Source organism: Notechis scutatus, chromosome Z, assembly GCF_049901735.1.
Source record: "Notechis scutatus isolate UNSWTSFEM ecotype Mainland chromosome Z, rNotScu1.2, whole genome shotgun sequence".
Lineage (NCBI taxonomy): Eukaryota > Metazoa > Chordata > Lepidosauria > Squamata > Elapidae > Notechis > Notechis scutatus.
The window spans coordinates 48257853-48275337 of record NC_142025.1 but is presented as its reverse complement, the minus strand read 5'-3'; the positions used below and the strand labels follow the sequence as shown (position 1 = coordinate 48275337).

General features: G+C 34.1%; 1 protein-coding gene across 1 annotated transcript in view; it reads left to right on the top strand.

Moving 5' to 3' along the window:
- The first annotated feature begins 470 nt into the window (after positions 1-470).
- LOC113424620 (macrophage mannose receptor 1-like) overlaps positions 471-17485 on the top strand; it is a 68214-nt gene continuing 51199 nt past the window's right edge. The window contains exons 1-6 of the mRNA XM_087947034.1: positions 471-733; positions 3944-4345; positions 11696-11869; positions 14381-14542; positions 14717-14830; positions 15219-15365. Coding sequence (XP_087803160.1) covers positions 628-733; positions 3944-4345; positions 11696-11869; positions 14381-14542; positions 14717-14830; positions 15219-15365 — 1105 coding nt within the window. The 5' untranslated portion in view covers positions 471-627. The remainder of the gene's footprint in view (positions 734-3943; positions 4346-11695; positions 11870-14380; positions 14543-14716; positions 14831-15218; positions 15366-17485) is intronic.

The window sequence follows — 17485 nt, the reverse complement described above, 5'->3', positions numbered from 1 at the left end:
AAATAACACTCTGGTAGTGGTTTTTTTTCAGGATGATGTTTGATTTCACAGTCTTAGGATTCCCTGGTAGTAGTTTATTCAAACATTTTATTAAGATTTACACCAGATAGATTCATAAAAACTTGCAGCCTTCAACTAGAAAAATAGGGCTACATTAATTTCTACAACAGGATCAATCATACTTAACATTTCAGGCTTTTTTTTTCCTTACTAAAGAACAAAAACAGTCTTTTTCTTTTTAAAATCAGCTTTCTGCAATACATTTCTGGGCAGCAACAGTGCATTCCAACCCATTTCTTTCCTGCAAATAGTGGTTGCCCTCTTCCTACCCTCCATCTTGATTTTAGAATCTCAGAGCTGAAAAAATGCTGAACAATCATTGCTTTATCACCTGTGACTCTCTGGAAGCAGATCGTCCTTTCCCCACCCCCTTCAGCATTGAAATTAGCTTATGGAAGCAAAGTTTGAATGGCAAATTCCTGTTATTCCAAAATGGTCCATGCGGAAGCACATTTCCTTATCATTTGAGCTCCAGAATGCACCCATGGAACTATCAGTTCTCAGAAATGAGCCCATCTCTTCTCTTGGCTGGATTTAACAAGATGAGCTACAAAAGGAGCCCCTGATATGACATATCTTGGTAGAAAGAAAGAGAGTGGAAACTGGCTAGCAATGTTCATTTCTTGTCTTGTCTTTTTCCTTTCTGCTCTTCACAATGCTGTTTCACTTGTAGGTAAGTGACTGTCAGGTCTTTGACATGAATGAAATGTTCATATAAAATAACATAGCATTCCTCCCATTTGGGAGGAAAACATAGGAGAGCATATATTTCATATTGATATTTAATGCAATGATTTAACCCTAATGGTAATAATAGATTGGGAATATGGGTCTGCTTAAATAGTACGGGCGAGGTTTCTATGGCACAGGGCTATCATATGTCAAATCTTTTTTTGGCTGTCTGACTATTAAATAATAACAATAAAGAATCCAAAACACCAATCCCCACCTCTAATATGTTCATTGAAGATTGCAGAGTGGGATGGTATCATAATAAACCCAGAATAAACTCATATTACATGAAATATAGATTTATATCAAGATATATATATGTGTGTGTGTGTGTGTGTGTGTGTGTGTGTGTGTGTGTGTGTGTGTGTGTGTGTATTCCTAGTTAGCCATTCTGTTAAGGTGCAGTTTTACATGAGTTCAATAAGTTTTTAATGCAGCAGTATGATAACTTTAGTGTTTCTAGTTCTAAAGGCAAAAATAGTTCTCTCTTACAAAATTAGTTCCTGAGCACTATATTAAAACTATAACCTTGTGCCTACTTCTTTTTGGACAATCTCATTTGAACTCATTGGGAGATACTGATTTATAATCATAATTTAAATGACTACTTTGTAGATGATTGCAAAGGTAAGCTTTCAGGATTTTCAGAAATTGGAGTAATGCAAAGATACCTTATATGTTGTTTAATGCATTAGCTAAAGGCCTGAAAAGCATTTTGCTCTTTCTTTCACCTCCAAAAAATCATAATTAAAGAGTTGAAAATGTATTACAGGTAGTCCTTGACTTAAAACAGTTCATTTAGTGACCGCTAAAAAGGTAACTTATGACCATATTTATGACCGTTGCAGCATCCCCATTGTCATATGATTGCATTCGTATTTATGACAGTTGCAATGTCCTGGGGGGCCCACATGATCACATTTTGCGACCTTCTTACAAGCAAAGTTAATGGGGAAACCAGATTCACTTAACAACCATGTTAGTAATTTAATAACAATAGTGATTCCCTTAACAATAGTGGCAAGAAAAGTCGTAAAATAGGGGAAAATTCACTTAGCAAATGTTTCACTTAGCAATAGATGTTTTGGGCTCAATTGTGGTCATAAATCAGGAATTACTTGTATATTTTTTAAAGGTTTTCTTGAAAATCAAACCCACTTTTATTAAATATAGAACTATGAGCCTGTGTATTTACCCTTGTTTCAAATTTAATGTTTCTCTGTTATCTGGCACATTATATACTATGCCTCCAAAAAATTGTGCTAGATCTGTCCAGGGATTCATCTACCCCACCATTTTCATTTCATTAGAGCCATGCAAGCTCCAAAGTGGAGTGGAGCCAAAGCAAAATAGGATTGTCTAGACGAACCCCTGAATAGATCTAGCATAACTTTTTGGATGCATAGAATACAATGTGCCAGATAATAGCTTACAGTAAAACCATTACACTTAAAAAGAAGGGTGAATACACAGGCTCTTTTATGATTAGCAGCCTTGGTTAAATCTGGTATTCAAAATTGCTTCAATCAATAGAAGGAGGAATCAAAAGAATTGCATTGCTCAACTTGATTTCAAATTCTCTGCTGGTACCTTCTATGCAGAAGCCCGGTTCCCTATGCAGAACACATGCATTTCCCAAAGTTGAGATGGTTATGTTCTATTTTGTTGTGTGGACATCTGTGGATCTCATGATTGGTTTGAACACCAAACACTTTTTTTGGGTATAGCCTTGAAGATGCTGGGGAAAGGAAGAGAGGACCTATTTTCACAGCTGTTTTATAACTTTTTCTTGGGGATAGTTTCTCCACTGTCTGCTGGTATCCTGTATATAATGTTTGGATTATGGTTATTCTTATTCTGATATATGTTTTTATTAATTGGAAGAGGTACTTCAGATTGTGCCTGAGTACAAGATTAAGCACAGGACTTCTTTAAATTAGCTATGTCTTTTCAGACACATGCTTTCACAAACCTGAAAAAAAGATATGCTGCTTACAAAACATCTTGAGAAGATATCCTTATGCATTTTGAAACATCCCTTTCACACATGCATTATCATCACAATCATTACTCCACTGCCTGGGTCATTACCACAGTCATCCCCATTACATCCTGCCTTTCTTCTGGCAGTTCATGAAATTCTCCCCTCCTTTTATTTTCAAAACAATATTTACTATGGTCATAGACCAGTATAGAAGAATGATCTATAAAATTGGAAACCTTTTCTTTTTTAAACTTATCACTAGATATTTTCATAAAACAGGACATTCTGCAAACACTGCATATACCGTATTAGCTTGTTTCATTATTTTGAGTATTGCTAGAACAATGCAATAGCTTTATCACTATTGGTGATAATTATATGTTTCCTGGTATTGTCAGTGAGAAAGACCAACTGTCAAACAGCAAGAGTTCGTTCTCATCAGCTGTATTCTGTTTCCTAATGGCTTAAGCCAAACACAATAAGGAGAGGAAATTGGTTTCTGAATGAGATAAATCTAGGCCAAACTTTTACTGAAACAGAAGAATTTTTAGGTCATAATTCTGCAGAAAACCTATCTATTGCCTCAGGAAGAAAGTATAAAGTAAAATGCACTGCCATTGATTTAGAAGTTATTTACATGATAAATATAAACAATAAAAACTGGCTTTACTTTATCTGGCAATAAAATTCCAAAAGACTATCAGAGCAAACCAAAACCTCTTGCAACCATCTAGTAATTATCCCTACTTTTGGAGTTCAAGTAGTATAATAAAATACACTAGTATTTCAAATTTCCAGGTAGGAATAGCACATTTGTATACTATGGTCTGTAGGAAAACAAATAGGTATTATAATTTCCTCAGAAGAAATTAATTATAGTTTATTACAATTTGCAAAAATGTGACCAGAAATTTATCTGTTAATAGTGATTATACTGTTTAATTTTATTTAAATCTACCAATCCTGTGAAAGTTTAGCATGCTCAAATTCAATATGTGTTAATCCTTAACTCATTTTTAGAAGTTGTCTATTTATGAGTTGTATATTCAGTCTTGTAATCTGGAAGACATATGTTTAATTTAGTGATATGCAAGACTAATTCTTTTTAAACAGTTCTATGGCCAATCTTTGCTTTACTTATGCTTTAACTTATTTTTATATCTATAGATACAAGCACATTTCTAATATATAATGAAGACCATAAGGTCTGTGTATATGTTCAAGCCGCCACCTATGTTACAACGGCTGTTTGTAGTTATGAAACTGAGGCCCAAAAATTCAAGTGGATTTCCAGATACCAGTTGATGAGTGTTTCCAATAAATTATGTCTGGGAGTATCTTCAAAAATTGACTGGACACCAGTTGAGCTGTACCCATGTGACTCAACAAATAGCTTACAGAAATGGGAGTGCAAAAATGACACACTTTTTGCCATCCAAAATGCAAGCCTGTATTTCAACTATGGCAACAAAGCTGAAAAAAGAATTATGCTCTACAAAGGATCAGGCTTATGGAGTAGATGGCGAGTCCATGGAACTAAAGATGATTTATGCTCCCGGGGCTATGAAGGTAAACTGGTTATGCTTTCTTTCTTTCTCCCTCTTGCATCCAGTGAGGTACACAGTATGTAGTAAAAAAAAGTTGAGATATCTATCTATCTATCTATCTATCTATCTATCTATCTATCTATCTATCACCTATCTATTTGTTTATGTTTTCTAAAAGAGGAAAAAAACATTAAAATGTACAAAACATTAAAATTCCTTTAAAAATTACAGCACATTAAAAAGAAATCCACTTATTCTTACAAATCACATTAGATTAGAACAGATTACATTCAGCACCTTTTGAACTCTTAAAGAACCAATATTAGAACCACATTAGAAGTTGACAAAAATAGCCATGATAATAAGAATTAACTGGCAAAATAACTAGAATGAATGTATTATATTAAACTAATATGCAGCAATCCATCCACGTTATATTGGCCAATTGGACAAAACTTCATGTTGAACGAAACACAAATATGGGATGTAGATAGGGACTTCCGGTGACGAGATATGGGCAAACGGAGGTGCTGAAGCTCGCTCTGGGTTTCATGCTATCTCCTCTTGCTGTTGGAGTGACCCTTAGGGGTGCACGCATCTTGTAGAGAAGTGTGCCTGTGTGGGGAGACTCAAGTCGTGGTGTGGAAAAGGCGATTCTCATCGCGACGTAGAGAAACCCTGTGGAGACCGATAGGCTTTAGGCGGTCCTAAAGCCTTGATCGTTGCATACAAGAGGAAGCGAGTGAGTGACAGACTGTGGTGAAGAACAGTGCAAGTGAAAGAATTTGCGATCCTGATTGAGCGTTCAATATTGGAGTATCTTAGTCGGAGTGAAGCCCGAAAACAGTGGCCAAAGCAGATATGAGCGGCGGCGAAAGTGCTCGTGAGACAGAATAGGGTAAGGACGCGAGTGATCGGATAGAGAAGATAAGGGAATCGGAGGGATCTGAGAGACTGATAATAATTGGGGGAGAGAAAAAAAAGAAGAAAGAAAGAACAATAATTTAATTTAAGGGAACTTTGAAGGATTTGAATTGTGGAATTTGGGGAAAATTGGAAGGACGAACTTGAGATGCGGGGAGACTTGAAGTAAGGAATTAAATTACAACTTTAAATATTCCATGAACGAAATTGAATAATTTACTAGTCTCCTTTTGGATTATTGGATTGGAGCTGTAGTAAGTGGAGAAGATTTATTAAAGAAAGAGACTATTTGAATCTAAAAATTGACTTGTTAAACTTTCAAACGAAAGGAGAAATGACTACAGCGGAAAGTGTGGTGAGATAGTGAAATCAAAGACATTACTCAGCAACTCTGTACTTCCAGTGCGCTCGGTGAAGGAATCTTGAAGAACTGAACAATTATATTAAGACACTTTAAGCATTTAAATTTGCGGATTGCAACAATTATTTCTTGACACCAACTTAACTGATTTTTGAATGTGGTAAATGTAATTTATATATATTTAATTGATACATTAGTAATATTGTAGTTTATTTTTGGATATAACACACATAAAAAGGGAGGTGATAATTAATTAATTATTTAGGTATAGATATTTGATTATAGGCATTGAGTAGATTGAATTAAATAATTAATTGTGATTAATTGTAATTATTATAGATTAACTAATTAATTATTGTATAGTAAGGTTGATATATCTATATTTAGATTTGTAAGTATTTGAAATATTATTTTATAACACTATTTTGAGATTTGGTATTCTATAGCATTTATAGATATACAGGTTAATATTATTTAAATTTAAATAGAGGAATTTGATATATTATTAAGAATTAGAAGTCCAGATATTTGATTTAGAAATTAGCTGTAAAAGTGTTCTGGAAAATATATATATATATATTGATAAGAGAGGTTAATCCTATAACATATCATATTATTTAATGTAGTGGCCATTTATAGTTGATATTTCTTAATAGTGAATGTTAGTTTGGGACAACATATTTAATATAATACAAAAACAAATTTTACAAGAAATGACTTCCGTCACTAATACGCTTTAAACTGGAAAGAAGACTTCTTCAATACAAACAACTTCAATGCCATCAACCTCAGTGATGGCACAAAAGACAATTGAAGAAACTTTATCTGGAGAAAAACAACCTATCATCACGAATGCCAATATTCAATCGACCCTTCTTACTCAACAAGAGTCCATGCTGAAGCTTCAGGAAATATTGGTAAAAAATCATATTGAATCAAGAGCTGACACAAATGAACTAAAAGAAGAGATGGGAAACTTAAAGGCAGAAATGAAACTAGACATTCTAAAGCTGGATCAAAAAATTGAAACAATACAGCAAGCACTAGAAAGGAATGAATCAACAATAAAGGAAGTTGAGAAAAGAACGGAAAAAACAGAAAAGAAACTGGAAATGGTTGGTCAGCAATTAAGAAATGTGAGTAAAGAAATGGACGACTCTTGGTATATTTGGAAATGGATAAGGCCGCAGCATATCTAAGATTCCAAAATATAATGGAATCTAAAGAAGAGGACTTAGAACAAGTGATGGCAGGAATATTAGCAGACCTATTGGAAAAAGATAAGGACGATATTCTGAAAGAGTTAGACAAAGTATACAGAGTGAGCACAAATTATGCAAGACGACATAAACATCCAAAAGAGGTCCATGTGAGATTTGCCAGAAGGAAAGTTCGAGATATTATATATAAAATTTCTAGAGAAGAAACAATTACATACAAAGGGAAAGAAATCTTGGTGCTTAAACAAATCCCAAGAAGAGTGAGAGAGCATAGGCGAGATTACAAATTCTTGGTGAACCAATTAAACCAAAAAGGTATCATATTTAGATGGCTAATCCCAGAGGGAATGCTAATCACTTGGGAAGAAAGAAAACTTAAAGTAGACTCCATGGAAAAAGCCCAAGATTTCTACAAATGATTGATAGGCCTTGAAGAATCGAGTAGTAGAGAAGAGTTAGAAATGAATTTGCAAGACGACCAAGACGACCAGAAAAATAGAGATGGGAATTGTTGGAATTCAAAAAATAAACAACATCAAGAGAGAGAAGAACCGAAGACGCACAATCAGCCACAAAGAGAGACAGGAGTAACTACAAGACAAAGAGCAAGAGTCAATTAGGTGATGGATGAAGAAAAAAAATACTATCAATTAACATAAATGGCCTAAACTCTAGGATAAAAAGGAAAAGAATATTAACCAAATTAATTAAACAAAATGCAGATATAATATGTTTACAGGAAACTCATATAAGGAAGGAAGAAGAAAAATATTTAGAATGCCCCAAGCTAGGGAATTTGTATACGTCGCCAGCAGATTTTAGGAAAAAGAAAGGGATAGCAGTATATGTGAAAGACATGAAAGCATGTGGAGGAAATTAAACCCTGAGAAAAAGCAATTTACATTTTACTCCAACCCTCATCAATCATGGACACGAATTGATATAGTGTGGATGAATGGTGAATTAGTAAATGAATTAAGAGATTGAAATCTTACCAAATGAATGGGCAGATCATAACCTGATCCAGATAGTGTGGAAAGGCAGGAAGAAACCAAGGAAAAGGTAGGCCTTAAATACACAGTTAATTAAAGAGAAAAAATTTATGAATAAACTTGACGAGGAATTAGACTATTTTTTAAAAGAAAATAATAATGAGGCAACTACGAAACAGAATATTTGGGATACAATGAAGGCAGTAATAAGAGGCATAACGATATCATACACTGATAAAAGAAATAAAGAAAAACATGCCCAACAAAATAAATTAGAACAAAGAATCAAAGAATTAGAAATTCAGCTGCAAAACACCCCAAAAGATTGCAAATTGAAAAAACAGATGATAATAACTAAACATCAATTAAATTTAATCGAACAAGAAGGAATGGTCTCAAAGTTAAATACAGCCAGACAGATATTTTTTGAACAGGCCAATAAACCAGAAAGGTGGTTGGCCTATCAACTTAAAAAAGAAAAACAAAAAAGATTGATCTACCAATTAATAGTTGAGAACGGGATGCCCAACAAGGATAGAACAGAAAAAGAAATTGCATGTAAATTTTTTGAAGATCTTTATAAAAAGAAGGAGGTAAATGAGGAAATGATAAGAAACTATTTGGGTATTACTAAAGATAAAATAATTAAGGAGGAGATGAAGGAAATGTTAATTAGAGATATTACGTGGCCCGAGTTAAAAGCAGCAATAGAAAACCAAAAGAACAATAAAACCCAGGACCCGATGGGATACCAGGGGAACTTTATAAAAAAAATAGAGAACAAATTAGACCTCTCATGGTGGAAGTATATAATGAGGTCCTACTAGCAGCAAGAATGCCGAATTCATGGAAGGAGACATTGATATCGTTGATTCCAAAGAAGATTCAGATTCACGACATATACAAAACTATAGACCAATTTCCTGTTAAATACTGATTATAAAATATTTACTACAATTATAGCAAATAGATTGAAAAAATATTGAATGAATATATACATAAAGATCAAAACGGATTTCTTCCTAATAGACAAATCAGGAATAATTTAAGGATAATATTAAATGTTTTGGAATACTATGAAGCCCACCCAGAAAAACAAATAGCCCTTGTATTCTTGGATGCACAGAAGGTCTTTGACAATTTAAATTGGCAATTCCTAATTCAACAAATTTACAACATGAATCTAGGCACTAAGTTTGAAAACATCGTGACTACAATTTATGATTCACAAAAGGTGAATATTATAATTAATGGAGAGTACACGCTCTCAATAAAAATAGAGAAAGGAGTCAGGCAGGGATGTCCATTATCCCCCCTGCTCTTCATATTATCTTTGGAAACATTGCTTACATGAATTAGACAGAACCCAGGAATAAAAGAACTAAAAATTAAAAAAGAAGAATATAAACTCCAGTCATTTGCGGATGATATGGTATTTTTTATAGAGGAACCAATTGAAACAGGTCAAGAATTACTGAAAGAGTTAGATCAATTTGGGGAAGTTGCAGGACTTAAAATTAATAGGGAAAAAATGAAATTAATAACTAAAAATTTAACAGAAAAACAAAAACTAAAATTGGAAAGGATAATGGGATTACAAATAGTAAAAAAAAGTTAAACACCTAGGAATTTGGTTGATGGCTCAATGCAAAACTCTAATGGAAAATAATTATAATAAATTATTTCAGCATGTTAAAAAAGATTTAGAGATATGGGTTAAATTGCAAATCTCCTTATTAGGGAGGATTGTCACTATAAAAATGAATATTCTGCCCGAATTTATTTACTTATTCCAAACAATACCAATAAAAATACATAAAAATTACTTCGTGGAACTTAACAAGATAATCACCAAATTTATCTGGCAAGGGAAAAAACCGAGGATAAACCTAAAGGCAATGCAAGATATGAAGATCAGGGGAGGTATGGCACTCCCAAATTGGGAATTATACTATAGTGTAGCCTCCTTACTCTGGTTGAAAGAATGGGTAAATCTGTCGAATAAAAGGATCTTATTTTTAGAAGGCCATGATTTACAGAGGGGATGGCATGCATTTTTATGGGACATTGGGAAAATTAAGCAGAAGTATTTCCACAGACATATAATTAGAGATTCCTTATTGGCTAATTGGAACAAAATAAAAAAATACATTATTTAAAAATCCCAGTTTGGATCTCAACGATGGAGGCGATGATACATCCAAACAATCTAGATCTTAATGATAAAATACAAAGACCTTCTTGATGCGCAAGGAACTTTAAAATCATGGCAAGATCTCCAAGAACAGGGGCTACAAGTAGACTGGTGGGCTTATTTGCAAATTCAAAATAGATATAGCCAGGACAAGAAAAATTTTGGAATTTATACTAAGGCACAACAAATAGATAAAATTTTATTAGGTCCAGATAAAAAATATATAACTAAATTTTATAATTATTTACTAGAGACGGAATTAGAAGAGGAAGTAGTCAAAGGCAACATGATAGCTTGGAGCAGAAACATAGGACGTAGCATTACATTATTAGAATGGGAAAAGGTTTGGACAAGGAATAATAAAATTACAAGATCAGCAGCATATAAAGAAAAGGAAACATCAGAATATTATAGAAGCTGGGAATGCTGGTATGATTGGATAGAACAAAAATAGAAAATATATTAGTAAATAATGTAAAATGTAAATCATAATTATATACTCGCAATAAGATGTATTTGTAAATGTATCACCAATATTGATAACAAACAAGGAACCATAGACTGTCAATAGTAGAATTGTTAGTTTTTTAATCATTTTCTTTTTTTCCATTTCTTTTCTTTCTTCTTCTGTGTGTTGTGTTTGTTTGATATTTTGGTTTTGTAATCAATAAAGTTTGTTTAAAAAAAATATTTGACATTTCAAATGAAATAGTCTCAAAAGATTTCATCTTTGTTTTATTAAATCAATATGCAATTAATTATATTTCCATTGATCATTTTAGCATATTTGCTATTATAGTAAATATTTAATACTGAAGCAACAGAAGCCTTGAACCCTTTATTTATTTGATTCATACTCTAAATAAGATATTTATAATCAAATGCTCTCTTATGCACATCTATTTAAATCCTGAACAAAGATAGTTGATCAGGGCTTCTGATTCCTTATTTCTTTATTTATGTCATATGCAGAATTAAAAGTGAATAATACATTTTAATACATATTTAATGTCCAATCTTTTCTTTTCAATTTCATGAAAAAGAAATTGGTAAAGTAGAAGATAGTTGTAAGATGAATAGGCAGAAAACAATGGAGTAATGCTGAGATATCTATTATAGAATCATCCTACAATTTGGCAGTTCCATGCATGACAAATTCTTTTGTGTATATGTGTGCCTGCATGTCTGTGTATGTGGTGTGCTCCTTTGTGTCAGTACTGATTCTTGGCAATTGTCTGTACACATCCCTGCAGTTTTCTTGGCAATATTTTATTGTCAGCTTTCTAGGGTTGAGAGAGAATGACTGGCCCCAGGTCACCTATCGGACTTTGTGCCTAAAACTAAACTAGAACTTACACTGTCCTAGTTTCTATCTTGCTGCTTTAACCACTACAAAGAATTGGCTCTCTAGTCTATACCAAATAACGGAGTCCTTCATGCTGTCATGCAGATCCAAAAAAAAACAAAAAAACAACAACAACCCACTGCTCTTGCCAACTTCCATTTGTTTACACAATCATGTATGCAGAAAGTAGAGATATACTGAAGATCTCACCGTGTTCACTTTGGACAGTGCGCCAATAACTTCGGCAGGAGGACTTTCCTTTTTCTTCTCTCTAGGAATGAGTATTTCTTATAAATATGTAAATTATTTAATTATTCCTTCTCCCCTTTGTTCCAGACTTATTTACCTTAAAAGGCAACAGCAATGGGGCTCCTTGTGTATTCCCTTTCCAGTATGCTACCAAGTGGTATGCAGACTGTACAATTGAAGGAAGGACTGATGGTTTGCTGTGGTGTTCAACTACAAGGGATTATAACAAAGAGAAGAAATATGGATTCTGTCCTGTGAACTGTAAGGATTTTTCAAGAGAAGTTTGGATCATGAAGTATTATTTATTTATTTATTTGTTTGTTTGTTTGTTTGTTTATTGAATTTATATTGTTGTATATTCACCCATTCATGGCAACTCGAGGCTGCTTACAGAATGTTAAACCATATTTAAAACAAAAAACAATTAAAAAATCAAATAAATTAATAAAGTACAATAGAACAAAATCTGGAAAAATAGATAAATAAAAAATCACCCTCCAACTCCCCACCTGATGACAGCAGATCATATGAGCTATTTGATGGGCTCCATCCTGCTCTGGGTTCCCCATGCCCGCTGGCAAAACCAGGTCTTCAATGCCTTCCGAAAGAATGCTAGAGTGGGCGCCCTTCTAATCTCGGGGGGAATGATGTTCCAGAGAGAGGGAGCCACCACAGAGAAGGCCCTTCTTCTGGGTCCCACCAGGTGTTTTTCTCTCAGGGACGGGACCCGCAGCATTCCCTGCCTCCCAGCTCTTCTATGGTATTAAGGTATTATGTAACTATGTAACACTGTTGTATAGAGGAAATACTTGCCTTTTAAAGACTAATATTTGTTTGTTTAGTGAGAGAACACAAACAGATTATCTTTGGTTGGTGTACAAAAATAATCAAACACCAAACACAAAGAAAACAACACATACCATTAAATAGCAACTAAAGCAGCAAAGAGTGATCAGAATTCATTACAGCATATTGTCCATCCAATTGGAAAGTCTATTCATCCAGAGTCTGAGCCGTGGGGAAAATGCTAGGTCTTGTCTTTCTGAAAGGGTTGGGGCCAATTGTGAAGATGGATGAATATTGTTCCGCCCAAAACAGGAAGTGCTACAAGAAGGCACACTTCCAAGATCCATAATGTGACATCACTTCAGTAAGGCACACACACTCACACACACACACACACACACAGAGGGGGGGGAACACTATAGGACTTTATAGCTGATAACCATCTCCAACATCTTGGAGTTGCACTCAGAAGCTTAGTGAGCTACCTCAGTTCACAGAGTAGAGTTAAGCAGACATAATTTCTCACTCTATTGTATTAGTGGATCATTTGATGCTGCTGGATGTATTCAAGATCAGGGCCAGCATCAAGTATGTTGCAATAATTCAAAAAGTATTATGGAGTCAGCGTAGTTAACATATGCAATTAATATGCAATATGATTAGACACCACATTGTAAATCATCAATTAAGAACATTAAGCATATTTTATAAGCATATTATAATATATAGCCTTCTATATTACTCATTTCTAGTATGTATTTGGGTTGTATGCTAAGCAACAACTATAGCATTGTTTAGATGGTGAAGGAAAAGTGGAACTGCATCCTGACCTTTTGACACATTTGTTTTGCACATTGTCTTCTGTATGTTCTTGCAAAATTGTCTAGCTTACAGGAAGCATGACAGATAACTCTGATCTCCTTCCTGAATTTTATAATTGAAGAACTTTCTTTTCAAAGTGTTTCATTTTTGCCTCTTCTTTTGGGGTTAATATTAATAGATATACTGTTCTTCAGACAGCTTCTATACAGTATTAAGCAGTTAGTGAATTAGCAGCAAGCTTTCTTCTCCAAAGTTTCTTTTTCCAAAGTCAACTGGACTTTCACTTTTTATCCAAGAAGTTTCTTCTGTTCTTCTTCATAACTGAGGAAGCTTCTTGGATGAGAAGCTCATGAAAAAACTATGATGTGGATGATTGAGAATCTCTATAAACATTCAGCTTTCTAATTACTTCATTCTGGCCCCTAGGACGAGTGTCCTGTAGCAGAAAAACTCAAACGCCATGGTTCTATGATTTATTTATCAAACTAAGCAATGATCTGTTCATCTGTGACTGCTCAATTAAAGTAAAAATAACTTGTTACCCCATCTAATTAATGTTTAATGTGCTATGTTCTAATGAAATTAGGCTTTAGACTTAGATGGACAAAAGACTGCTATTAAATACATACATACATACATACATACATACATACATACATACATACATACATTATTACCATTTGTTTATCAGAAGTTGACTGTAATTCAGTGGCACCTACCTACAGTTCATGCAGCCTTTCAGAATTCTGATGACCTTCAGCTGTGTTAACATTCCCACTATATAAACCTGAGACAAGGTTGACTCAAAGGCACAAATTAGTAAATAAATCATGGAATCCATAGTCTAATAAATATATAGAAAGATGGTATGGAGTCATAGCTCACATATCTAGTTTCAGATATTAGTGCAAAATTGCTTCTTTTCTCTGTATAAACCATTATTTAGACATCTAGTCTTTGCTTATTAAAGTCTTATGCTTTTTTTTGGCTGCTTGACCAAATAATTTTAATTTGAAATATAGGAAGAATCATCACAGAACTGAGTTAAAATTGAATTATGACCATTAAGGCAATTTTATGAATATGGTTTTAGTCTTAATGAAATATTTAGTATGACATTGTTTTAAAACTATGGAAAATATGGATACACCTTTCTTTTAACAGCTGATGCAAACTTCTATTGGACTACAGACCCTGTGGCAAGTGTCCAGTATCAAATAAACTCAGAAGCTGCTCTAACCTGGTTCCAAGCTAGTAAAAGTTGCCAACAACAAGGTGCCAATTTGTTGGGTATCACAGAGGTACATGAACAAATGTACCTTACAGGTAAATAATCTAAAGTCCATTAATATTTTGTAGCATTTCACTCAGTATATTCAGAAATATGAGAAGGAACTAACTATATGCTTCTTGTCTCCCAATAAATTGTAATTGTTGCTGTATACTACTCAGTGTATATTCCAGAAACAGATGCATTGCTAAATGTTGACACTTTTTCAGGGTTAACTTCTACTTTGAGTACTGCACTCTGGTTGGGTCTTAACAGTTTGGATTTCAACAGTGGCTGGCAATGGAGTGGTAGCTATCCTTTCAGATATCTAAATTGGGCACCAGGTAATTTTCTCTTTTATGTTAAACATATACATTAAAAAAAATACCGTCTTCGGTTCAAACATGCACAGAAAAACCAATACAGGTTGTTCTTTGGACAGCGTGGAATGCCATTGCTTGTACTTTGTTTCCAATACACACAACTTAGGGAAGAAAGGTGCAGGACAGGGAGAGCAAGAAAGGACCGAAAGAAAGTAGGGTGATCCTATATTATCAGGCTGCTGTGCAGATATGGACCCAGTCTTTGTATAAGCTCTTGCATATTCTAAAGATCTTTTGAACACATTGCATAACTTGTCCCTATCCACATCTGCATTAGGTTCAACAAAGTTTTACAAAATGATGTAAGAAGTTAATAATACCCTTTTTGCCTTCTACTTGTTTCCTGAAGGAAGCCCATCCCCAGAGCCTGAGAAGATCTGTGGAGTATTAAATCCTGGTAAAGCAGCCAAGTGGGAAAACCTGGAATGTGATAAAAAACTTGGTTACATTTGTAAAAAAGGAAATGCCACTCTGAACAACTTCATTATTCCTTCAGGTAGGTTAGTAAATGCAACATGGAGATAAACTGGCAAAATTGGCGTTGCCCTGATAGGAAATGATAGTGTTTAAGTTTTCTTAAAATGCATTTGTGAATCCTCTCATAAAGTTCACACCAAGGGAAGCATTTAAATTTTCTAGTCCTGGAAAAGCTGAGCTTTAGGAATAGCTAACTCAGAAATATATAATCAACTATGTCATGTTCAGAAGCCTCTAACTTCCAGTAATAACAATTGATGGGGACTGGGGGAGTCCTTGGTGATCCCTGAGCTTGGTTCATTTTTTGCAGATATTTGTTTAGCCAAACTAGGAAACATCATCAGCATTAATCAACAAAAGCAATTGTTTCAATAAATTCCTATATAAAACTTCGGTAGGCCTAATTTAGGCTTATGCAATCAATTTCTTCCATTATTTCCTCATCAAATTTATATCTCAAGATATCTTCAGAAGTTCAGGATGGTATAGAAATAATTATTTTCTTCTATTTCCCACCTCTCAATCTTGTGTAAGAGGTTGGGCTGAGTGATACTGGCTGGCCGTTTAGTCATTGAAGGAGCTTTCATGGCTGAAGGTGGATGCCTCTGATGCCAACCTTGCCCCATAAACACCACATTGTACAGGTTCTTTTTGCTTCATTATTTTTTTTCCTGGAACTGGTGTGAAGTTAAAGACATCCCTTTAAATTAAAAAAAAAACTGAGTCCACAAAAGTCTAATTTTAGGATTAGACAACATGAAAACAAAGTGAAAATGTCATTCTTCCTTCAAGCTTTCTTTGTTTCTTCACTTTAATTCTGGGTGTCAAGGGAAGTATTTTGCAATTGCATAATTAGACAACAGGAAGTCAAACTCTTTGCTATCTGTAGAAAAATATCTGGACAGTTCCTTAGTGCATGCCCATCATGATCCCACAGACAATCTTTTTTTCTCTTTCCTTTTCCATCCTTCTGTTCCTCATTATTAACTATCTGTATCTCTTTCTTGACTCTATTAACTTTCTGTATTCTATTTCTTGACTGTGAAAGCCCAGGTTTCCTGTATACATCAGTTTTCACCTAGAACCTTTTCAAAACAAGACATTGCACATATATGCACAAACATACATTCATTCAATACATTGAGCTATTTCTTTTCAGAAAGATGCACTTAGTAATAATAAATTGTTAGTATTTAATAAGTGAAAGAATGCTAGGTTACATTTTAATATATTAATAAATATGTATAGCATTTAAAAAACTGATTTTAAATAAAATAAAGTTGCTACAGCAGCATGAATCAGCATGAATGTTGAGAGTTTCTCCCTTTCAAATTCAATTGCACAAAAAGAAAAAAGATATGAAGAAAGGTAAAAATAATATATGCAAAAACTCTTTCATGAAGTTTACTTCGGCAGTTAGCTATGGCTGGCTGAATGGTAATTTAAGAGAAAATTTCAATATTGTAGTTCAGACTGGAACACATCTCACTAAAGTTGTTTCAAGAACTAGGCTTTTGTTAGAATTCGTTATAATTACCAGTTTAATGGAAGCAAATCAGAAACAGGAAGTGTGACAAGAATGCAACTACCTCTTCCTGTTCTGGGGAAGCACGTGTGAATGTTTCCAAAGATGCTTCAGTTTTATGATTACCATGCAGTCAATGAAGACAAGTAGAATCCAGTTCCAGCAAACGATGACAGCAAAGCATTATATATTCTGTATCTCTTTAATAGCATGTTGATATTCCAGATCTTATTAAACATTCTTGTACTCTCTCAGGCATCTCTTAAATTGTTGTCAAATTCCGAATACTGCACAAGCTGCTTTTAAGGCACCAAACCATTTTCCTTTAGCTGATTTTCAGATAGTATTAACTTTGGTTTTTTTTAGTTAGATCTTCCTAATTCCAAGTTCAGCATTCTCGTATTTTGCTTTGGGAAATTCCCAGTTATCTGATTCCTCAGTTATATCAATAACCTGGCCACTGGAGTTAAACAGTGGTATAGTATTTCTGCAGGAACTAATAAGTTCTACTCCAGTTTTGGGAAGTTGGGTATGACAGTTCCAGTCCTTTTTGCCAAGAATGATAGGCCTTTCCAAGAAAGGTAATGGTGAATCAGTAATATATTCAGTGAGAG